General features: G+C 44.8%; 1 protein-coding gene across 1 annotated transcript; it reads right to left on the reverse strand.

Moving 5' to 3' along the window:
• Positions 1-463: 463 nt before the first annotated feature.
• LOC144142487 (uncharacterized) lies at positions 464-15,006 on the reverse strand. Its single transcript, XM_077674029.1, has 4 exons — positions 14,759-15,006; positions 13,938-14,091; positions 6,916-7,048; positions 464-2,811 (listed from the first exon to the last, which is right to left on the reverse strand). The coding sequence occupies exons 1-4, from the start codon at positions 14,847-14,849 to the stop codon at positions 2,740-2,742; spliced, it is 450 nt and encodes a 149-aa protein (XP_077530155.1). The 5' UTR covers positions 14,850-15,006; the 3' UTR covers positions 464-2,739.
• Between the last annotated feature and the right edge of the window lie 9,637 nt (positions 15,007-24,643).

Genomic DNA, 24,643 nt, shown 5'->3' on the forward strand with positions numbered 1-24,643 from the left:
AATGCATACTTTATCACAGCAGATTTCACAACCAATTATCAACTTTGTAACTGCCCAACAAACACAATCAAAGTCTTTAGAAATGATTGGCGAGTGGCATTACAAAACCCAGCGCAAGCAGACACGAGAGTGCACTGCAAGTGCTGTTAATACGCGAGGCCTGTGAAACGTAAAATTCGAAAAAGTGCGCGTCTCAGTCCATGTTTAAGGAGATTTTCCCTAGTCGTGACATTATTTATCCTGCTGCAAGTGGCGTTTCGTGTTAGGAATTTGTTATTGCAGGCATCACTATGTATATATATATGTATATATATATATATATATATATATATATATATATATATATATATATATATATATATATATATATATATATATATATATATATATATATATATATATATATATATATATATATATATATATATATATATATATATATATATATATATATAATTGCCGTAATGTGTCGGGTCATGCTCTTTGAATTCGTTCTCCTGTTACAATATTCATCTCTCAAAAATGAATGACGCTTGAAGTTGTTTTATTAGCATAAACCGTACATTGAGGTAATTTCTGTTAAACCTGCCGTCCTATACGTATTAGTGAGCTACAAGAATCTGCAGACACACAGACAATGTCGCCTAATGCTGCAGAAAAGTAGTGCTGGTAATGTAATTCTTCATAATAAAATGTGGGTGATAGGGGCGAGAAGGTATGCAAATTTATTTAGATACATTTACAATTGACTTATGGTCATTCTTTACGACATTGCGAATCTTCAGTCTAGTGGGACTGTGAAATAGTGGTGCCTTGCACCTGGTACAATTAAACAGGAGACAAATTATGAAGCATTGTAGACTTCGAAGCTGTGGAGAGTCGGAGACACACTGTGCACTTCACGCGGCCTTGCTGTGGTACGCCTTTGACCAACACCACCACGCCAGTGGTGCGCTGTTGCGTTTGCGTCTCAGACCGGTCGCCGCACTGGCCAAGCGCCAAGGGTGCAGATGTCGCAAGCGGAAGATTTGAGGTATAATTAGAAGGAACCCAGTTTTCGAGCATAAAGCAACTTTTTCTAATATTTCTTGCTATGACGCATCATCAAGCTACGACTTCACGTTATGCTGCCGTAGCCCACCGCGACCTGTTGTAGAGCATCAAAGCCTAATACCAGTTGTGAAAAAACGGCTTGGTTTTGGATACCAGCGCAAAGACAGTGACGAACTCATTCCGCTGTAGGTAGCGATGGCGTATGGCCCCGTGTGTGTTAAAAACAACTTTTTCTCTTTGGGGACTTTCCCAATGAATTCAATTCAATTCAATTCAGTTGAGTTTATTTATTTGCATCCTTAAAACGCGGTAGGCCCGACCGAAAAGTGAACTACTCCCCTGAAAATAATCCTCGGCTCCCGAGTACATGGCATACGCCGCCGGCAAACAGTACTTCTTAGTACAGAGGAATAAAATATAAAAATACAAAAAAGCCTGCCACTTCCGATACTCCTTCGACTATATGAAAACCCATCTGCTGTGGCTTGGCCACTGTTTCTAATCATACATCAGAATGTGTTACTCAATTTATATATGCTACAGTGTAGAAATCAGGGCGGCGATCCGAACACACTACAAGAAAACTATTAATATAAATTGAACAAAGATAACGCAATAGATGAATACAACACCGAAAATATGTATGTGAATCAGAATTATACAGTGATATACATAAGGTCTTAATGCAGCATGTTCTCACTGTATTATACATCGTTAGGTTAACCTACACAACATCATATATATGTTCGCAAGTTGTTTGCAGCATGATACCAGGAGCAGCAAAATATATAATGGACGTACATGAAAAACAGAAAAGGAGAAATAGGCTGGAACAGCACCTGCAATAGCAATGACTGTCAAATAACACAAATATTACTGCTTTCTATATCTATATTTCTATATAGATATAGATATAGATATAGATATATTAGAAATATCTATATCTATATTTCTATATATCTAATACATAAATACAACACCAAAAATATGTATGTGAATCCGAATTATACAGTGATATACATAAGGGCTTAAAGCTGCATGTTCTCACAGCATTATACATCGTTAGGTTAATCTGCACAACATCATATGTATGTTCGCAAGTTGTTTGCAGCATGATACCAGCAGCAGTAAAATATTTTATGGACGTAATGAAATACAGAAAAGAAAAAATAGGCTGGAAAAGTGCTTGCAATAGGAATGACTGCCTAATAACACCAAAATTACTGCTTTCTCTATCTATATTTCTACGTATTTCTACATTTATACATATATTTATACATAAGCGCATGATTTTGCAGCCGAACAGCAAGGATTCCCGTGTGCACGAGATTTCGGCGCACGTTAAAGATCCCCAGGTAGTCAAAATATTCCGGAGCCCTCCACTATGGTGCGCCTCATCACCTGCATTGCGTCGCCGCGTTAAACTTAACAATCAATCAATCAATGTACATTATTACGATTTAATTGTCATTTCGCAAGTAAATCGATTTTGCCAGAATGACCATGAGAGCCTTTAATTATTCTGTTACCAGTTTTGAAATGAAAGATTGAACAAATGTTCGCGTGAATTTCTCATCAGGTCCCAAGCTGAGATTTTGACTGTGATCTTAAAGTGAAGATTCTGCGGTCTTATTTATCGGCACCCTCATTCAGTCCAAGGCGAGAATTATGGTGCATGTGAGATTTTCAAGGGCTTTCATCACAGCCTTTCAGTTCTTCGTTGTCGGTGACTTCGAAACGTATCGCCATCTTACTTCCCTGCACAAGGAGGGAGAAGGAAGAACAACATTACGGGAAACAAAGCTTCTCTTGTTCATGTAGTATTGTGTTCATTTTTTCTCTCTCGAATGAAACTTTGAACACACTTGCAAGCTACAGGGCAGGACTTGTAGCAATAAGTCCCTCAAAGGAGCTTTAAAAACTCGCCAGCCTTTTCTTGCAAAAGAATACACTAAGAGAAATGTACTAAAACCAATTATGGATCGAGAAATTACAAAACGCGAACCAGCAAATTGGTTTTAGGCATGAAAACAACAAATATATAGTTACAATGCGGAAAAAGATAGTCTGTTTCAATTTTCTATGCCAAGCTGAAAGAACGCAGGCCGCGAAAAATTTCCCATTCAAACTTACGTCCCAAGCGAGGCTCAAACGTTTGATATGGGAAAGCTTGAGAAAGCACGTTTTTTCCTACTGTCATCTCAAGTTTTTATAACATTTAAAGGTAAAGCTTGTTGTTTGAATTCTTTGAGCATCAGTAAGCTTTGGTTTCGCCCAGTAAATTTCGACAAAGGGTGTTGATTTACATGGATCAGCAGGCAAACGTGCCGCAAATGCTTAAGGGTGAACTGTTTCCCGAGTTAACAACGAATCTTCTTCGTTTTGTTCTTGATTTCTGGCAAAACATCATTGCTCGCCTAGTTCTCGTTTATTAGTTGCACCGCGTTGCATGACTTCCGGCAGAAGAAGGAACATTGTTGTGCTTGCGAAAGAGAACCGACACGTATTGATTTATACTTGCTTCGATGAACCAGGTAAGGGATAGTCGTGTATGTTCAACTGAAGTACGTGGCACTCGCGACAGGTCTAGTCTGTTAAACAACGTTGGTCGTTCACAAAACACTGCCAAGGAGCCATCATGCGGTTGGAGGAGTTTTTTGCAGAGGCCCACCCGGCGGTATAAGGAACAAAAGTGCTTTATTAAACTTTACTTAAGCGCGGGGCCTGTGGAAGTGAATATTTTTTTATGTGCAGCGCAAAATTGCGGTACCAAGAACTGTAAATAAATATTAATAAACGGTATAGATGCAGATATAACAATGCATGTACGACGCAATTCGTTTTGTAGGCTGTGATCTGGTAAGGTACACTAATTTAAATATATCTATATTTGCAAAACGAAGTCGTAATAGAATCGCTTTTGCATTTCCAGAGTTATATACTCGGGCCAAGTGGCGTTTTATAGAAGTAATGCCATTTCATTATTATGAGGGTGCATAATAAACATGTTAATTTTGCATGTTGTATGAGACTAAACTTGCGTGTTCGGGCTGCATGAAAATTTTTTTTTTGGGGGGGGAGGAAGTAAGCAAAGGCACAACAAAAAAATTCTCGGGTATTTTTTTCAGGAATCGAAATTGTTTATACCTGCTAAAACATCACGAATCTTTACATGCTTCGGCCTCATTTACGCGAGACACGCGTAGTTTGATTGAAGTCTAGCTACCATTTATTTTTGAAAAAGATAAATTTGGGAACCGTAAACATTGTGACGCTGCGCCCGCTGACCACCTATTTGTCTCTCTGGGCTAACCCATCTTTCACTTGCCTACGACTACGCCACTTTCCATCGATTTGCTGAGCCCGAGTTATGCTATCTTCACCTTAGCAGCAGTAAAATACCGCAACTTGCGGTACACCTAAAGTCACAACACATGTCAGTGAGGAGAATCCCAACTGCCTGTTCTGTTACCAACGCAGTCTGCACAGCCAGCAGGAGATACGTTGCCGCCGAACATCACTTTGCCTGTCACTGCCTGCCTGTGGTCGCACTTCACTTTGAGGCCTATATTTCTGCCTCAAACCGATTCCGCTGTCTGGACCACATTTCCGGTAACCGATGGTTGCTAAACGTTTGCTTTGTATCTGAAAGCCATCGAGAGCACGGGCTTATGCGGCCTGTCAGCAGGCGCCATTACAAATGTTTTAATAGGAAGCCCAGGTGAGCGCCTCCTTAATCGTCCGCTTGAGCACCCGGTGGATTTGCCTTCAAACGCCACCACAGCACAAGAGCTGGTCGATTCCTTGCCTAAATATGTTTAGCGCTTACCTGGTACTGTTATGCTGTACAGGTTTGTTTCAAAGACAATCAAAGAGGAAAAAATTCGAAAGAACTCCACCGTAGTTGTCGGCCTAATGAGGATAGCATTTGTTATCTGGGACATATGTGTGTTAGCGAACCTACTTTGAAAAGTTCACCCACTGCACTTCTTGGTCTCCTGTACCTTCTAGATATTTTTTCCAGGTAGTCACCCCCCAACTCGCACACTGCTCTAGAGTCCTTAATTAATAGGTCGGAAATTACTTGCTTGTGAACTACCACAAAAGCATTTAAAAATGTGTTTAGATCAATACGGTCTGGCATATACTGGAAAAATTTCAGCTTCAGAAAATATCCTTACTATTGTAATCCCAATAGAAATGAAAAAAACGTGTATGCGCCTGGTGTATTTGGCACTCACCGATACAAACTGTAAACGAGTAATGGATTTTTCATAGCGTTAAAATACTTCAGGACCCAAGCTCAGCCTCCGACAATGCCTTCTGGCTCATAATACCGGCGATGAAACCATTCCCATTCTAGCTAAGAGGATGCCTATATTTTGCAGAACAGGGCATGCCAAGACAAGTTTTCATGTTTCCTTTGACTAAATGCTCAATTGGCAGGAAAGCGCTTATTAATTTACTTAAGAGTTCGTGCGCCAATCTAATTGCAGGGGTGATCGTAATCCGTAATATAAATGTAAAGTTAACCGCTAAATTGCTTTATTTGAAGGTAATGTAGCTTTTATTAAAATGCCGAGTAATCAGGCCGAAATACAATGTGGCGATCAAGCTCCTCAACTAAGGTAATGCAATGCCAAATCAGGATCGTGTTGTCTAACATATTTATTCGAAACTATACATTTGGGCGAGAAAAGCTGAGCTCAGAAGATCTCATTTAATATCATAACATTTATTTCATTTTAATATTTGGTGCCTCCACATACCATTATATTTCCCTTTTTTTAGGGCTGAGGATTGAGGGTTATTTATTTAAACCAAAACAGATATACACACAATGTACACAGGGACCCAAAAATGTTGTATATATTCATTGCAGCGGCCACTAGCAAAAACACGTTGGTGACGATAACTCTTTTTTGTATGCAGCGGCAATTGCAGCTGTAGTCATTGCATTTGTATGCAGCGGTAGTCATGGCAGCGGCCACCAAAAACAACGTGCTGGCGACGATAATCGTAAATCGTAATGGTAGATGCTTATTTTCTACGCCCGTCCTATGCTCTAGTGACGTTGTGGTGCAGGGAAGTTTCGACAGACATCAGGTAAGTACACCCGTGCACAATTGCTCGCCTGCATTATATTCTCTGAAGAGAGTAGTGTGGAAGCACGACAAGACCTGCAGTTTGCACATAGTTGGGCATAACGAATTGCACATCCTGTCACCTTACAGGAGGAGAACTACCACGCACCAAAAATATTCCTTATTATGGGATACACGAGTACGTTATTTCCGAAATGGCTGCCACGCGCTTGAACGCAGTGTGAAGTGCAGTACGGGCACTCCAGCACACCTCTGCATGGCGCTGCCGAAGATGGAGGGTCGACGCCAGACAGATATCGCAGCCTAGAGATTCACAAGAGCAGTTTTTGTGCCTGTACTCTCAGAGCAGTTAGACCGCACAAGCTGTACAGGCGCAACCCGCACAGCCACCTGTCTCCCACTGTAAAGAGGACGGGGGAAGAAGAATGTTTCTGCGTGGCATAAAAAAAAATTATACTTTGCAGCTGCCTGACAGAGCACCAGGGCTCATGCGTACACCTGCGATGCTGCAGGCGAGGAATGCGCCTGCTGCAAAGACAAGAGCATGGTGTTGGCATAGTCGGGAAGCTTTTAAGCTGCCTACTGGCCTCTTTTTAAGAATTGAGGAAACCGTGCCTAACCGAATTTCTACCGGTAAAAAGTGCCGCACCTACACGGTGGACGGTAGCATACGACATGAACCGGCTACCAAGCACAATCAACTGGCACACAATCTAACACAACATAAAACTTGTTTCATAAACCAATTCGCACTTACCCCGTTCGTCAGGTAGAAAGCAGCGTAACCACTGATCCTAACCTCCACAGTGTACGTTCCCGGCTCCAACTGGCAATGATGCGGTGCTTCTTGTATTGGCGGTCCAACTATCAGTTTGCACAAACTGAACTCGCTACATTCAAAAGGGTGAAAAAAAGAGAGTCGCTAAAAATGCATTTTTGGTGCCTGAGTGAACTTAAAACGTATCAGTCACACAGTCTATAAAATTTTCTGCAAGAGTACGTTTCAGAGACACAGTAAGGATTAAAACGTATCAGTCACACAGTCTATAAAATTTTCTGCAAGAGTACGTTTCAGAGACACAGTAAGGATTAAAACGTATCAGTCACACAGTCTATAAAATTTTGCTGCAAGAGTACGTTTCAGAGACACAGTAAAGATGCATATAATACAAATCATAGAGAACACTCGAAATTACCACCAGCATAGCAATGCTTATCAACTTGTTACATAAGTATTCAAAATATGGTAACTCTTTTGCTGAATAAAATATACTCGAACTAAAATCCCTGTTGCATCAATGCTACCGAGATAGAGAGAGAGAGAGAGAGAGATTCAAAGCTCTTGATATGATAAGGAATCGGAGAGCGTAGCCGGGGTCTGAACACGGACATACTGCTCCGCGGGGAAAAGAAAAGGGGTAAATACAAGGCTTTAAAGATAATAGGGTAGAAGACGACTCAAGAAGTGATAGTTAAGTGCTCTGAAGGCGAAAGTGGGGTTGTACTTATTAACAACTGATTTACTGACCCGTCATATTTGCGTCTCTTTCTTTGCATTTATAACATTTTCTTTTGGGCAGGAATAACTTCGGTCGGTTTGTTATGTGATACAACTCGTCAGCGTGTTTTCTTGCTTTCATTTGTCGGCCTTTTTGTGGAACTTACGTGAGAACGCCGACTGGAACACGCCGCAGCTTCCTTTGAATCAGGGTTGTGCGTGGCTTTCGTGCACCTGTTCTGCCCACGTGTGATTACGTTCAGGTACCTCGAGCCAAGCCTTATTCTGCGATCTTTGCGCTTTCAACTCACAGTACTGTGACTTTTGGTAAGCGGGCACACTGCCTCTAAAGCTCAAGATTCCTCTCCTGCCACGAAGAAACAAGAATTGAAAGCTTTTGTTTTACCGTACGAACGTGCGGAGATGGCACAGTTGGTGGGCACTGGGCCACATCTGCATCAAATCCCTCATGTGTCTCTCGAGAAAGGGCAAAGTTTTAGGCAAGCTATACGCTGGCCTGATCATCTTTAAGGTGGTGGGGCCTGAAAGGCTCAATGAAGAGTGAACTTTTCGTCGGTATACGCCGCTGTTGCTTGGCGTCGACAAGATGTACATCCAGTAAACTAAAAAAGCGCTCGCACAATAAACGCGCTCCTATGCTACCTTGGTGTCGACATCGGAATGAAGACGCAGCAAAAAAAATTTATGGGGGCGCGAAATTTAAAATATCCAGCGGATCTGTTTTGGCAGCCTGAACGCCTTTTAACACTGGGACACCGTCTCCCTTCTGATTGCCGTTCAAAATTTTGGCATTGATTGTATCCAGCGACAACACTGGGTGATCTTTCCATAGATATGTTTCCAATAATGTATAGGAGCATGCGGATTTGTTACGCTACATGCATTTCTAAAAAAAAGCCGCCCGCATCTTCCCACGGGGGGAACTCGAGTAAATGCGTCGCATCTACTCGAGTCAAGCAAAGCGTCACGTCAAGCGAAAGCCAAGCAAAGACGCCCTTGACTGAATTCCGAACGCGCGCTCCGCCGCTTATATACGTTGAGGGGACGGCGTAAGCCGGTCTCAGTCGACGACGTTGGCGTACTTGTAAAGCGGCGTGGACTCTAGGTGTTTGAGCCAAGCGCGGATGTTGCTTCGCCGGAGAACGGCACACCGGTTATATGCGCAGCGCGCCTAAGGAGGGGAAACCGCGGAAGAGAGAGTACTGCACATGCGCCGGCCCCAGCGCGTCTGCCGCGGCTATGACGCAACGTGCCGCTGCTATGACGCAACACAATCCAACTCAATCCACTTTAATCCAATCCAATCAAAATCCAATCCAATCCCAGTTAAGCCAAGTCAATCCAAGCCAATCCAATCGAATCCATTCCAATGCCCCTCGCGAGAGAGAGTTCGCTATCGCCTCGACTCGACGCGCATGCGCAGTGAGTGTGCGGACTACGGACGTCAACGCGGGTGACATCGTGAGTTACTGAAATGCTCTGCATTTAAAATCCTCAGGCGCTGCATATATAGTGCCACATTTATGTTTCGAGAATCTGTCCAAATATACCATTTACTCCAAAAAAGTTGAATATCCGTAAAAAAGGCTATTTTTAATGCCGCCGAGAGAACAACTGGTAGAAGAACTGGGTAGAAGAAGAAAACAGAACTGGAAGCCGATACTAATATATCTCGGTCATTGGTCGATCTATTCCATAACAAGCGCTGTCATTTTGCTGGTGGCGTTAAACTACTTATGTTTCCCAAAAGAGGCAGGGAAAATACATTTTTATTTTATTTTGTAAGGGACAATAAAAGACCTGATTTCTTAGCGACATACGCCCACAATAACTTGGGGCGCCGTTGTGACTGTAAAAATGCTAAACCACAATGCCACGGTTTTGAGAACAAAACGGAAAACCGACCTGGCTGGATATAAAAACAATAAAAGTGAAGTTGAAACCGTTCCTTAGGCTACAGGGCCACACCCTTGACGCGGAAAGGCATTTTTATTTTGTATATCTTTTCGTTCTGCACGAGACCGCCTACGTACGCACTTAACTTCCCACGCTTCAGGCAAAGTCAATGCTCGCAGGAAAACTATCAAGAAGCTGAAACAACGCTTCCCATATCCCTATATTTTCGTAGCGTTTGATAATTGCAAACTCTCGAGAGACCCACGCTGAAATTGAGTGGAAGAACAATAACTAAATTTGTTATCACAACTATATCAAGTGTTTACAGACGTAGTATTGAAATGATATGCTGCGTCGTATCACTATATGTCAGATTAGAGCCGCGCAAATAAGATACTGTGCTGCTGAAACTGCATGGCCCATAGTTCTCCTGCACGTGTTTTGTTTGCTAATTATGTTGATATCAATCTTTTGTGTTATATAGTTTGAAAAAAGCACAACTTATTACTCATACCTGGACCCTAGGCGGAGCTGTACGCTCACCGAATAAAATAACGGAGTTCGCAGAAATTTTCGTCTTTTGAAATGGGTTAAAAGTGCCACTGTTGCTGTGACCTAGACTAGTGCGAAGAAGTTATGCGAGCAATCTATGCGTAAGTATCCTGGTGAAATGGCTGTTCCTCCATGCTATATTTCGTTCTTGCAGATAGTGCCTGCCACTTAGGCACAATTCTTGGACTGCAACTGACGACACCCACTGAAACAAAGTCCCTAATAGTATTGACAGGTCAAATATTACTATACATTCCGATGACGTCTGAAAACTGCCCCTTGAGCATTATAATTTCACTTTTATCTTATGTTTGTGAGCTATTATCTGTTTCAGCTTGTGGGTGTTCCATACTAAGCGGGATATTTCCCTCTGCATAAACTTGGGTCTTCGCTTTCCATATCTTTTTCTATGCCACCAAAATAAAAGTCCTAATTTGTAATTTTTGGCAGAAAGACATTTACCAATTGAATGACTCCTACATCATAATGTTTTAAGAAAGTCGATGTTGACACCAATGGATCCGCGAACATAGATACCAGCCCAGGATGACCATCTGAACTCATTATGTGGTTTCAAAAAAGTATACTCTTCCTCCCTCTTCCCCTTAAGTTCATACTAGGTTTGGCTGTTTAATAAGAACATGTTTATTTCCTGAACACCTTTGCTGCAGAATACACATACTCATCTTTCTATAATACCTGCTGCTAAGGATTCTAACGCTGCTGCAGACCACTCGTGATTCAAGAAGCTAAGCATCACCTGTGTTAAAGTAGTAGAAATACCGTGTAAGGATTCCTTGCTTGTCATTTTATAGACCATCGTTGATGCGTAAATTTTAATGTATTACGTGTATATAAACATAGGCCTTCTTCGAAAATCCTGTTAGTGACCCCTGATTTGTAGGTGCCGTTAGCGCTTCTTCAAAATCTCGCTATCTTCCATCATAAGGTGTCTTCTCTTTTTTTCAGCGGGACTGCATACGCGTACGGTAAAACGTATGTCGGTTCCAAAAAGGGTCAGCGGGAGGAAGCAACGCTCATGCCTGAAGAAACAAACACGCTGCAGAGAAGTTGCGTGCAAGAGGAGAGTGAATGCCTGTCTTTTTTCTGGAGAAACACGTGTTATATACGTGCCTAAAGACTCGCTGTTTTGGCGTGAAGAGCACGCACGCCAAGTGTGAGGCAGCAAGAGGAAAGAGTTCTGGTTATTTCGCAGCGTCGGAACTACAGAAGAAGGAATAACGCACGCTGAAGATGGGGCCCCTAACAGCGCGGGTGTTTGCCCGTCGCTGCCATGCCGCCAACATTACGGAAGATCCAGAACTCCGAGCGCGAGGTGAACGTCAGGCTACTGTTGGTGGTTTTCAGAGGCCTTATGAGCGGTATTTCAATCAACATTGTGATATACCCAAACCAAGCGTGCCGGTGTGTCTATTGCACGCGGCGTAAGGGGGCGCGAGAGGTGAGAAATCATTTGTACCACTGTTTAGAAAATCCTCAACATATACCGCGTAATAAATCTTCAGATAGCTACCGTGACCGCTCCTTTCAGCCACGCACGTCAAACATGTTCACAGGGTGTAAGGGCTAACATTTATTTCAATAGCGGAACTGTTCAGGGTATCCCAATGTCCGGCGGCGATGCCCTTTCACGCCAGGTGGTGGTGCCCTGCTGGGACGAGAGTTAGTGCCACCGCACCGATGGTCGTCTATAGACCATTTTATTTTCTTCGTCCTGGGGGCTTTCATTTTATCAGTGGGCTGTGCTAGCGGCCCTACAATTGGCGCAGTGGACAGGAAGATGTAACTGCGCATGCCCAACACAGTCCAGAACATGCTGTTATGTTATTTAAGATTAACAGATGAAAAGGTCTATATGCAATCTCGGCACGTGTGGCAGGTCCAAATCCCTAATTATGCACGAATAAACTACCATACTTAAATGAGTTAGATATTAGTACGTACAGTGTGCCTCAGGCTTGTCTAGGGCAAGCGAGCACGCTGCTTCGGAGCAGGCTGGCGGCATCTGCGGATAGCTGCTGGGTTAGAGATACCTTGCCATTGCGCGTGCGTGGATCTCGAACAGGCTCGATCTGGTCATCGTTCAGCTCGGGCCTCTCAAATCTGCAGACGCCGCCTGCCGCAACCGGCGCTTTTTTTCGGTAAGCCAGCCTTAAGCCGTGGCACAGGAGATCAGCGCGTAATATGACGCGGTGCATTACTATTCCAACGTAATCGCACAACAGGTTCGACCGAAATCTCAGCAGGGAATTTGTGTTGCGTGCTTTCTGTTTGGCACGAATGATATTCAGAAGATTGGCGCCCGTCGTTTTACGTGCTTACGTAACTGCACGGGGTGGCATTAAACCGCGTCAAACGAAGAGTCTATCTGGCATGTCAGCGCTCACGGCTGGTACTGGAAACACCAGCGCCCCTCGTGGGTGGTGGCGTCTGCAAGCTAGAGTGTCCGTGCGAAATGACGACCAGCCCGACCCTGTCTGAGATTCGCGCAGGCGTAATGGCAGGCTATCTCTAACCCAGCAGCTATTAGCACATGTCGCCAGTACACTCCGGAGCCGTGCGCTCGCATGCCCTAGACAAGCCTGACGCGCACTGTACATACCGGAGGCGAGTAGCGTTGTGAGCGGCTGCCGCCTCTGCGGAAAGGGGCCGCCAGCGCACCGAAGTCACGAAATACTACTGCCGTAGTCAAAAACGTTTGCCGAAGAGGAAGCATACTCCTTCGTCCTAACGCGCCCACCGCCCGCCCACCACCTTCGGTCCTGTACCGTGGGCCCAAAAGTGCTGCCCACACTATGCTAAGGCCGTCCAGTGCGCAAACTCTGCTCTTGCTTCGGGGCACGCGGTGGGTTACCACTTCACCTATCTGCGAATATAAACTACCACACCTCCGTGAATCAGCCTCTAATACTTACATAACGCAGCTAACGGTGCTGTGTGAAAACCCCGCCTCTAGTAAGCTGGCTGCCAGCGTGCTGAAGGCAGCTTCGCGGTTTCGGCAGATTTCACAGGCGCGGAAGTTGGTTTCATTTTTTTTTTCACTCCTTTGGTAAACTACTTTACAGTTGCCAAGGATCTCCCAAAAGCTTATTTGGGTCTCCACTTCACAGATTTCACAAGATGCTCTAAAGGAGGGCCACGAGAGGTTTCTTGTAGGTACTGGCGAAGACGTAGCTATCAGACTTGCCGTACGCAGAAGATGGTATTATTCATCAAAAAGCAGTACATGCAGCGCTCCTCTAAGCGCAATGATTCCGAGCTTCTAAGGGGAAATGGGTGTCTTAGGCAATATTTTCGAAACCTTCAGAGCCTGCCGACTCAGCGTGATGACGGAATAGAGAACTCATATTTACTTTTGGATAACGCTCACTGTCGGTTAGCATGAATAAAATGGTTTGGCTGACACCAACAAAGACTCGCCTAAACATTATAGACGTCACATTCGTCCCGGAAATGACGCCAGTATACCTTTGCCGAAGCGACCCGCCAGCAGGACGTCGCTCGCCAAGCACACCCACAAGACAGCCGCCGAGCTGCTCTCTGCTGTGGGACAGCGTTCGTCTAGGTGCGTGCAGCCGATTTCTCTGGTACTACGAAGTCATTCATCACTTGAACAGCTTCTAATCTTTTCTTTCACGTATTAGATAGAGTACTTTTTCTGTGTGTCCATGGAGCAAAAAAGCTCTATGGACAAACGTAGTACCACTTCCGTTTCAGAAGTGTTTTGTACCGCTTTTCTGCAAATTATATTCCTACTCGATTTAATCTGAAAAGTCTTTGCTGGTACTTACGGGACATGGGAGCTCTGCCCATCGACATTGAGGGTAACGTGGAGAACCGGATTATCCAGACGACCCCTGATGGCCACGTTGCAAATTACAATTGCATCTCCACGGTTCATTTCACTCTGCACTTCCATATGTGTTACCTTGACTGCTCCGGGAGCTGCATTGAGTGGGGATTCATACAAAAAAGCGGCAAGCAACGATAAAAAACATCTGTCAAGCTGAATTTAGTGCCTAAGTCTACAAAGGTTGTAGATAGTACCGAAAATATGTTTGCTGAAAATGTTGAATTCTTTATCACAAACAGAATATTCCCCACACAAAGACACGGAAGCACGGAACCGCCTACCAGCGACTGGTTTGCGTGAAAGGTGTTGTGGCCTGGTCACTTCGAAAGTTTCGGCTTGGTCATGAGTTATCATATCATCGTCTTTACCCGTGATATAAAAAACTGTTTTGTGATGAACATGACAATCTGAAGTCTGCCACGTGCTCACTGATGCGGAATGTTTAAACAACGTAGTGTAGTCAGTGCAACCCCACGCCTGAAACCAAAATTTTGATGCGGCCAATAACTTGTGCTTTGTTGAGTTATAGGGACTCCTTTAAAATACTTGCTACTGATCTAACTTAAAATTTGCTCTGTAATAGCCAATTTTCGTTTTGCGAGGAAAAATAAAAATTTCTTTACTTTGTTAGAGCTTGAAAATTGCTATAGGTTACGGCGGATATTCGCCAAGAGTAGCCCACAATTTGTATAGTTTAGATCCTGCTGTTCAAAAAGATCTAGTTAAACGTCAACCGGCAGCCGGTTCAAATTCACTCACACTTGCAGGCAACCAGTGGGTAGGTCTTCACAGAAGACATCCCAGCACTTGATGATAAAACTGCTGTGATCACTAATACACCAGGCAACATAGTCAGCGAGGGCTTTTCACGGCAGAAAAGCAGCGATTGGAAACCAGTGGCAGCCCCAAAAGGTAGAGCAGGTTGTTGTAGCGAACGACATGGTATCGTTGCCTGCCACGCCAGGTGTGCGTACGTCTGCGTAACAACTCCTAGCTGGATTCGCCCGATGATGTTGTTGCTGCACTCGACGACGCACGGGGCCGGGTACCTGGAATGCCGGAAACGCCCGCTTGCGCCTATAAACAACCGGGCTTGTAGGCCAAAAAACAGGCTGGAATGTAGGCCGGATTTTCATTTTGAGAAGATCGCTTTTATACGCTTCATTCAGCTGCTAATCGCAATAAATTATTGCGTTAGCTTATGTGGCAGTTTTTGAGAATTCTTATCAGGATCCTAATGCCCGTGGTAATAAAAGAGCGCAACACAAGCAGGTTTCCATGTAATTTTCGCAGTCATTTTACTTGTATTTTGTTTGAAAGAAACTAAGACCACATAAAATATTAAGCTAGGTATTTGTCAGACAGGTGCGGTTTCACTTATCATGCACTTTTTCATGCCCTTGCAAAACACTTGTGTTCTCTTGCTTGCACGAAACTATCCCCAGTCAGGTAGAGGATGGCAGCGATATTGTCCCTCCTACGCAATAAACGACATCATTCCCCTGAAGACTTGCAATTGCGAGAGACGTTAAACATTTAAGGCAGGATTACAAGCTGGACGAAATCATAAAAGATGGCCAGAAAGGTGATGAAGTTAGTGACAATGGTTTCAAATGGATAAAAAAAAATGGAGCGAAGGGGGTATATCTTCTTAGGGTGATTCTTTACGGCTGTTGTCATAAGGCAAACGTTGGCTCCAACGTAAAGCTGTTTTCGTTTGACGCTGACTACGGCACTGAAAATCGTAAACTGATGAAAAGGCGGCAGTCAATGTGAGGCGTTGGCTCCGATACGCCCACTTCTCAAAATTATCTCTGGTTTCGTTCGGACTCTTTACATATACTTCAAAATAAAGATACGTTGCAGCTTGAATATTAGGAGCACGGAGCACATTGAAACAAAGTATGCCTCTTAGCTCCTCGAGGTATGCAAGAGTTGAATTAAGTGCTTCCCTGAGAAGTATCAGTGCGTGTTATTTATGAAGCCTTCTTTACGGAAGAAGTGTAGTGTCTTCTGTTTTAGCCAATTTCAGTGTTTTCGTGGTTTCAAATCTTTCGAACAGCAATACTACATCTCATTGGTCTTTGTTATTAAGTTATGAGCTGTAAAAAAAATAAAGCAGCACAAACAACTCGAAGTTTCCACCGGCAGGTAAAGCATACAGCCATAAATTCTGAGCGGAAAACACAGCAAGAAAATACAGGATGACTGATGAGCACGAAAACAGCACTTAACACAGAAAAACAACTGCGCTCTCGGTCCCCCCGCATTTTTGAACTGTTTGTCGCGCAGATACGTATTAACAGGTGGGCGCCACTCTTTGGTAGAATTTTCCCAGTACATCCCGTCCTAGTTTATAGCTTCAAAACAGGTTTAACCTATTGTTTATGCATAGGGGTAACCAGGCTACCAGCCCGGTATTCTAAACAAAGTTCACGCAAGCATCTATAACAAATCATTCTGGCGGTTTTCTGTTTCATCAAGAATTTTCATATTGGCAGGGTACAATATTTTTGTACCTCATGCCTGTTTATAAACAAAAATGGCAAGGCTTGCACTAGTGGTGCAAATCTGAAGAAACAGCAGAGCTTGCGGCCCCTCTGCCTTCGTCAGAGACCCATCTGTCGCTCCTCACAAAATTTTCGAACCTGCTGCTGAAACTTCCCCATGGTTAGCAGGCTCGGACTGCTACTGTGTGCCGCCTTAGAAATCTTTCTCAAAGTAGATTGCGCTAGCACGAGCTAGAACCCGCAGCAACAGGCTTCCCGAACTCGCTGTCTGGGCTCCCCACTTCAGGAGTGGACGCACGTGAACTGGAGAGGGGAACAGCTTGCGAGAGATCACGCCATGGATCCTGGCCAGGGTGTTCTGGAATGTCGACCTGGTCGGCATCACCGGAAGCTCCTTACTAAGCGCAGGCTGACGTCCGCTCGGTATTTTTTCTTGGCATTTTTTCGATCTTATCCCGCGGCGCAAGCCTACTGGCAATCCTGGACGCCGCCGGACACTCCTCACGAGGCTCAAGCTTACGCGCTCGGTATTTTTTTCCTAGCATTTTTTCTGGTAACGCTAGCAGTGGAAGTAAATGCTTAAACAGCCTGGCGGTTACGATACGAGCATACATAGAGAGAGAACAATGCAATTAACCCCTCTGCATCAAGTTTATGTTGAAGGCCTGTTTCGCAGGTAGTAAAAAAGTGGCATTGTTTCTTCTCTCCATGCTGCATGGTTAGACACTGACGCCTCGACCTGGAGGAAAAAAAGATCGTGTAAATGTTGTGCATACAGACTTTCTGAGTACGCAATGATGTCCTCACTACCAAAAAACCTAACGATAAAAAAGTCACACCTGTAACATTTTACACCGTATCACACCAGTGAAAGGACCGCGCTGTTATAAGAGGATGTGATCTGATTAACACAAGCGGCCACACACCACACAATATGAACCAAGCGCGTTCTGAAACCCACGGTGAGTGAATCCTTCCGTCGCAGCGACGGCTGACACATTCGGAGGGCGACCGCGTCGGACTATAGCAGTTCCTCAAGCAAGTAAACTGGACCTCACCAGTTGTAAAGCGCCCAGCCTCCATTAATACCAGCGAGTCTCCCTGCACGATAGGGGGTGATGCCAGTAAACGCGTCGGCATGGCGCCCCCAGCAAAGAGAGTCATGGGACTGAACATCTGTAGCCGCATTCCAGTGCGGAGCTTGGGTAGGCGCTCCGCTCAAATATAGAATACACGTGCTGCGGTATGTTCCGCAGCTACGGAAATGGTGAGGCTAGATTTTTCTTACGGCATTGCGTTACGGGAGAAGCATCCTCCTGGAGGCCAAGTGAAGGCTGAAAAATTTGTTGTGAAACTGAAAGGTCAACCTGTTCAAAGCTTCTCTTGTTTTGATTTGATAGCAAACAATGTTTGGTTCACTTCGAAATAAATTATTATGCCTGGATTTATCTATATTCGCGAAATTCAATTTTTTTGTGGTGGTGCAGAATAGCGAGTAAATCATCGTGAATACATCGCGAATTCCAGTAAGTGAAGTGGTACTGCTCTCGAGGGGAAGCACAAAATTCGGCTCCTATATCCCGCATTCCTTGCCATGGCCTCTGAAAGCCGGACCGTTTGCCAAGAGAATTCTACCTTTCAAATGAATCTTTCGCCCGGCTTTTCGTTTATGAGTAGGTGCCGTTCTTACACAGGTGAATAGATCTTGATTGATTGTAGGGTTTACCATGTAGACGCAACGCAGGCGAAGAGCCGCACCGCAGTAGAGGGCTCCAGATTAAATTTGACCACCTGGACATCTTTACGTGCGCGAAATGTCGTACACAGGAGCGTTTTAAAGCAAAGCTTTCTACCTCTACCAGCTAAGGGTTCTTTTGCGGAGTGCGGGGCAATAAACTCCAAACGCTGCGGAGGCGCCGGGGGGCGAGTGTGGCGGAGGGATTTACCCACGTAGCACACTGTAGATGACGCGGCGAATTTACCCAGCGTTCCCCGCGCGGAGGAGCCTGCTCACCGGCAGCCGAGTCGGCGGTACGGCTTTGTCGTCTGCTTTAGGGACGGCTGTTTTGGGCCTATTTTGGCACACCTTCGCACCGATTGCGCGCTTCCTTCACACAGCTTGATTAACGTTTTCGAAAGCACCTCCTGGGTAATCCACTCCCCACGGAATTAAGTGGTCATTCGGGAAAGATACGTTAAGGATTGGTTTGAAGCGCGCGAAAACAAAATGTCAAGGCCGCATACAGACATCTCGCCGCTAGAGAAACGCCACCTTTTGCGCACTGCTTGCCACGAATAGGACTTCGTTTTCTAAATTGATGAATACCGATTCCGTTGTGGTTTAAGAGGTATTACAAAAGGTGGAAGGAGCAACCGGTCCGGACAAATAGCTATTAAGAACGTTACCTCAGCTTTCTCGCAATTCTCAGACTTACTTAACTAACTTGTTTAAATCTATATAAATGGCAATCACTAAGATCACATGCCGCATTGTTTCGGTGTCTACGCTGTAGCCCGAAGCTAGCACATCAGGATGTCTAGTTTCCGCCGTCTCACCCTTCGAAAGACGGTCCTCTCTGTTTTCTTTCTGCCGACGCACTGCCGGGCTACGGCGGCGGCGTCCACCACTCTAGCCGGGCGTTGGCTGATGCTGCTGCGTTCGCGACGCTGCCCCCGCGAATTCCAAGTAACGGCTGGAAGAATCCCTCGCTTCGCTCTTTTTAGAGCCACGTGTGTGAATTCAACTGACGTCGCATGAGCAATTGTTGTGGGTATCGTGTGCATCTGCGCTTTTCCACCACCTTCAAAGCGGGGATTGGAGACAATTTTTTTTAGTCTTTCGCCTCCATCAGAAAAGCAGATTAGAATTGTACGATCGTCGAAATGAATACTGTGGCTTTATTTTGCGGCCACGCAACGTGCGACAACGCAAAACATGTCACGGATAGTAAAACGTAAGCAAATATTTACAGCAGGTGCAGTCGGCAGAGTGTGCTTAATAAAGGTCGTGAACATTAACCCGTCCTTTCAAAAAGGTGGCCGTAGAAGATGTTCCTGCGTAGGTTTAGTTGGGGTTTACATATGCCAGTGTTATTGTTTGTGAAATATTCTTTGGAACCTCCAAGAACGGTGTTTTAACATTAACAAATTCTCCGTTGTAATTCACAATGTCAGACGCTCTGCAAGCCAGTGACCGAACTGTCCATCTACTGGATTATTAAAAACAGCTGTTGTCGGGGCAACACGTCTCTAGTTACAGAACTGCATCTGACGTGTGGAAGTACAGCAGTCTTTACACATAAGTTTCCTGTTGCTGCTATGTGGTATTTATGAGGCGTTTGTAAATGAAAGGATGACCAAAATTAGGAAAAGCATCGACTGCTCCTTGAAATTTATACGGTTTTTATTAGCACTCCACGATTCATTTTCTTTGACCACTATTAAAGTCCGTTCAGGTGAAGCGTAATCTTGCTCCAAAGCGAAACTCATCAAGGGGAACTAGTTTGTATATATGCCAACATTATATGCGAAATGTCAACATTTCTAAAGAGCATTCCTGATGGTTTCAGTTTCCGGCTCAGAGAAAGCGAGTGGGTTCTCTTTGACTGGTTGTAGTAGATGGGAACCTAAATTTTCCAAGCAGTAGTTTTTTATCAGTCACATTTTTAACTAACCGCGAGCAACAACGATTTGAGTTCGAGCTAAACCAAGTTGTAATGTGTAATTATTCTGCGTTTAAAGGGGCCCTGAGATGGATTTCAAAGTGTTTTTGTTTGTGTCAGAAAACTACTCTATAGTTCTTGTAGAAACAAGCCCAAAAATAGTAAGCATATTCGCTCACGCTAACAAAAGTTATTACCCCGACGAGACAGAACTATTTGTTGGCTCGGCGGCTTGCGATGACGACATAGTCCGACCTCGTCCGAGGCGAAGCACTCATTTCATGGTTGGCCGCCGGAATGTCCGCGATTTTTGACGGCGGCGGTTTGGTTTAGAGCGTCGTCGTCACCATGGTTACTTCAGCGAGTGGGTCGCACATGAGACGACGACGTCCTTTTTTTTTTTTAAGCTACGTTTTCAGTCTGTACGGACTTTGAGCAGGAGATACTGGTGATTGCGGAAGTCGACCTTGCATGCGCGAGAGTTTCCGTGAACGGTAACTTATTTTTACCGTCGCTACATAGCGATACAGAGGCTAGAATTTCTACCGACTGTAGTAGCGAGCCCTTTGCGCCGGCGAAGTGTACGCTCGCGTTTTGATTAGATTACCGGAAAGTTCCGAGTGAACGCCCTCCCCCGAAACATCGCCCACCCCCTTTTACGGGTGAAATATTCAATTTACTGAAAGACGCGCAGTGCCCGGCGTCGTCCAAGCGCTGCGTGCGGAGCTCCTCCTTCGTCGTCGGCGCGGCGCTCCCTTGGCGCGCCGTTCGTTACCACCTCTGAAACAACGTCGAGGCTACGCTCGAAACACAGATGGTGCAAAGAATCCTTTCGGGTACAGCGTCCAAGAAAGCAAATGCAAAGAAAACTGATGATACTCTAACACCAGACACGGAGCGCTGAGCGCTGAGCGATCACGCTGGCTGCAAGCGTCGTTGCTCCTGCGCTCACTGTATCCTTCCGCGGAGAACGGAGGAGCGTCAAGCCCGGTTTGGCCCGGTGTGTAAGTGCTTTACACTCCGGTATAAAACAAATATGTGTGACTGTGTAAAAGCACCCACACACAAAAGATGTTTTTTGTAGCTTTCTGATGTTTTTACGCTCGTAAAAAATTGATTAAATCAAGAGCGCACAAGCACGTCACGATTAGTTCAAGAAATAGCCGTTGCGCTCCGATACCATCGACCCCCCCCAAAACCCCCATCTCAGGGGCCATTTAAGGGCGGTAACGTTAGCGTCTAAGTATGTTACCTCCGTCCAAGTCGTTCAGGTTCAGCCGGCGGCTGCGTATTTTTCTACGTAGTTTATTTCTTTCATGTGCTTTATTTTGTTGCCAACACCAGACCGGTAGTGTGCGTCTTTGGGTGTTTCTGCCTTAGTAACCCAGTGCGTCATCATCTGTCAAGTGCTTTCCTGAATGTTGTTTACGTAGTTGTTCTCAATGATTGCTTTATATGAATCGTCCTTGCTGGCAAAACTGGCTTCACAGAAAAAAGTTGGTGCCCTTCCGCTCTGTGGAGAAAGATGACCAGCGAAGCTAGGCGCAGTCAAGGAAGTGCCTGAAACAAAATACTTTTTTTGTTTCTAATTTGCGATTGAGCATACTTCCCCTCCAATCAGCTGAATGACACTTGTAAAGAACCGAGCTTTATACTAGCGGACAAACTTAAAGCAGTCCGCTTCCCTCCCGAGTCGTTGGCATCTTACTGCCTGCGCAACACACCAACCCAATGTGCTCGGCCGTGGGGGACAGCAGAGAGGTAGCATTGGGTCGTTTGACGTCAAGTTTTATATCTGCCACTGGCACAACGGACAAGTCAACTTTAAGGGCATATAACCTATAGCTGCGCATGCACCCCTCTCCCTCCAATACCAACCCGTGCAGGCATAAACCCGCAACCAGTTATGTGTGCATGCTTAGAAGAGGAAGCCACCGTAGAAAATGTCGCTCTGCAAGCCCTGAAAGCTAAAAAAGGAGTATAGGCTCACGTCAGCGTTCCATGAGGGCAACTTGCTGCTCTTCCGGTAGGGAATCTCACCTACTCGACAAGCTGGAACGTGGGGCGGCAACGACGGCCACAGCGGCGGCCGGTTGTTTTTGCGCCTATTCGCGCTTTTTTTAACCGACTCTTTTTCAATTCCCGCTTTTCCTCCAAGCGGGCGACATGCGTCTGTCCCATAGCGAATTGAAGCTTGAATCCTACGAGGTGTGTTCCAGCGCACAAACATATGACTCCGTTCCCTTCCCTGCCACATCGCAGGCATCTTACTCTCTGTGAAACACACCACCCCAGACGCAAACCGCTCGATTACGTAAGACAGCTGACCGGACGAATTCAGCCATGACACTTCCGCGTTTAAATCTCTCACCAACCAAGCTGCGATGTCATTCGTCGTGACATGAAGCCCAGCTGTGCGTTCACGCCCCACTCTTCAACTCAGAACCCTTGAACGCATAAACCGGAAACCAGTGATGGGGGCACAATTAAGCGTAAGATACACCGCTGACAATGTCGCTCAGGAAGCCTTTAAAGCATGGCAAGACTTATAGGCTCACTCCGGAGTACCAACTGGGCAAGTAACTCTTCTACCGGGGGGGATTCGCGTCTTGGGTGAGGTGGTATTTGAGGCAGCAACGGCGGCAGCGGCTTTCGGTCGTTTTTAGACCGTTCACAATTCTGTGTATTCCGGGCGATCATATGATAACGGCGTTACGGCCGTTGTAAGGCGAATGTGCCACTTGTGAAAGAAGCATCGGTGGTGGCGAGGAGAATAAGAGTTGTGACAGAGGCATCGGTAGTGGCGGGGAGGAGCCAAGGAGCGGCACCGAGTAAAGTGGCTTTACCGGAATGACATTTGGTGGGGGGTTAGACATAAACTGCTTCGCAGTAAAAAGAAATCGAGTGCCTGAATGCGCACTTTCCACGTGACCAAAAATGAACTGCAAGGCTTCGTCGCGTATATTTCCGTAATTATTCCGCCAGTATTTACGCCGGTGCAGTGTCTATATATTTTTGTGTGTGGTAAAAAATTCAGTTCATGTTCAGCGATAGTTCTTTGTGTCCTCTTCTTTGTCTTCTCGCTACCGCGCTCGTTTATATGTTTCAGTACTTGTGTTTTGCTTCCAGCAGGCACATTATACCCACCAATAAGAAATTGGCAGTGGTGTTTCTTTTAGCTTGTAGGAAATAAAAAAACCCTATTGCGCGAAAGCGCTATGTTTAAGAGTAATATTCAAATTTTATTACATGAAAGGGAACTGGGAAAAGGGTATAACGATGGCCACAAAATTGATGGCGTGAACGACAATGGTCTTGAAGAACTGGATGACAACGCAACATTTGGTTATATGCGAGGCTGAGTGTGATGGTTGTAAGGATGAGGAAAAATGTGGTTCCTACATGCCGCTGTGCTAGTTTGACCTCGCTGTAAGGAGCCAGGAAACGTCCGCCGCGAATTTCCGTGCGGGCAGTCTATATATTATTCTCAAGCGATATATTACACTCTTGCAATTTAAATTATAGGGCCCATTTCGAAAACATTTGTACGCTGGCGGAGAGGAAACTATGGTACCCGCGGCGAAACTGAAGACTTGCTTTGACTCTCTTTAAGCTAGCAGCGTATCTTACGTATATTCAGCCAGCATTGGAATGCGCCATCATTGTATGGGATCCTTCACAAATAGGACCCATCAGAACGCTGGAAAGACTACAAAGGTTTATTTTCTCAAAATACCATTGGACCGAGTCAGTAACAGAAATGTTACGCTGTCTTCAACTGACCACCTTAGCCGAACATCAGCAATTGGCAAGATATTTATTTTTATTGTGAAAAATTTTATTGTGAAAGTTATTTTTATTGTAAACGTTTTTATTTTTATTGACAAAAAATAGATTAGGCATGAACACAACAACATACTTAACGCCGCGCCGCGGAAGAAACATGAGAGGTATAAACAATTACACATACAAAGTACTGCAACAGTGTGTCAATGTATATGCCAGGTCGTTGTTTCCAATAACAATTCGTCAGTAGAACGCTTTGCCATCACCACTTCTTCATTGTTATTGACTGAAAAATTTTAGATAGGGCTCCGTGCATTTTTTCTGTAAGCATGGTATACTATTTTGTTTATTGTCCTGTATTTGTATTAGGAACGTGGGAAGAGGCATGTGCTATTGTGTTAGCAGGAGTAAACTAGTAAACTTTTTCTGCTGCCCCGGTCCTATTCCTAAAGTTCAGTTTCTTTAGCATGTTTCGTGGTAAGTAACGAAGCAACTAGCGATAATATTTTGAACATGTTCAAAAACTGGGCTCTTACTGTGCTGCCGTTGGTTCCAGACCACTAAATATTTGTCAGGTGGATCATGTAACACTAAGCGTCCATAGTTGCCCTACGGTGGTCTCATTGCAAGTACGTAGTTCATAAGTCGGGTTTACTCTCATATCTCATGTTTTATATATTCATTCC

This window comes from Haemaphysalis longicornis, unplaced genomic scaffold (genome assembly GCF_048455015.1).
Source record: "Haemaphysalis longicornis isolate Haplotype H1 unplaced genomic scaffold, Haemaphysalis longicornis Haplotype H1 scaffold_6, whole genome shotgun sequence".
NCBI classification, from domain to species: Eukaryota; Metazoa; Arthropoda; class Arachnida; order Ixodida; family Ixodidae; genus Haemaphysalis; species Haemaphysalis longicornis.

Bases quoted from the DNA above. Each gene is read 5' to 3' on its own strand.
- LOC144142487 (XM_077674029.1), bottom strand. From the start codon at position 14,849: ATGTTGCCTGGTGTATTAGTGATCACAGCAGTTTTATCATCAAGTGCT. The intron at 7,049-13,937 runs GTAAGTACCAGC...TTTTGAATGTAG, and splicing joins GGGCAGAGCTCCCATGTCCC to CGAGTTCAGTTTGTGCAAAC. The intron at 2,812-6,915 runs GTAAGTGCGAAT...CTCCTTGTGCAG, and splicing joins CTTTCTACCTGACGAACGGG to GGAAGTAAGATGGCGATACG.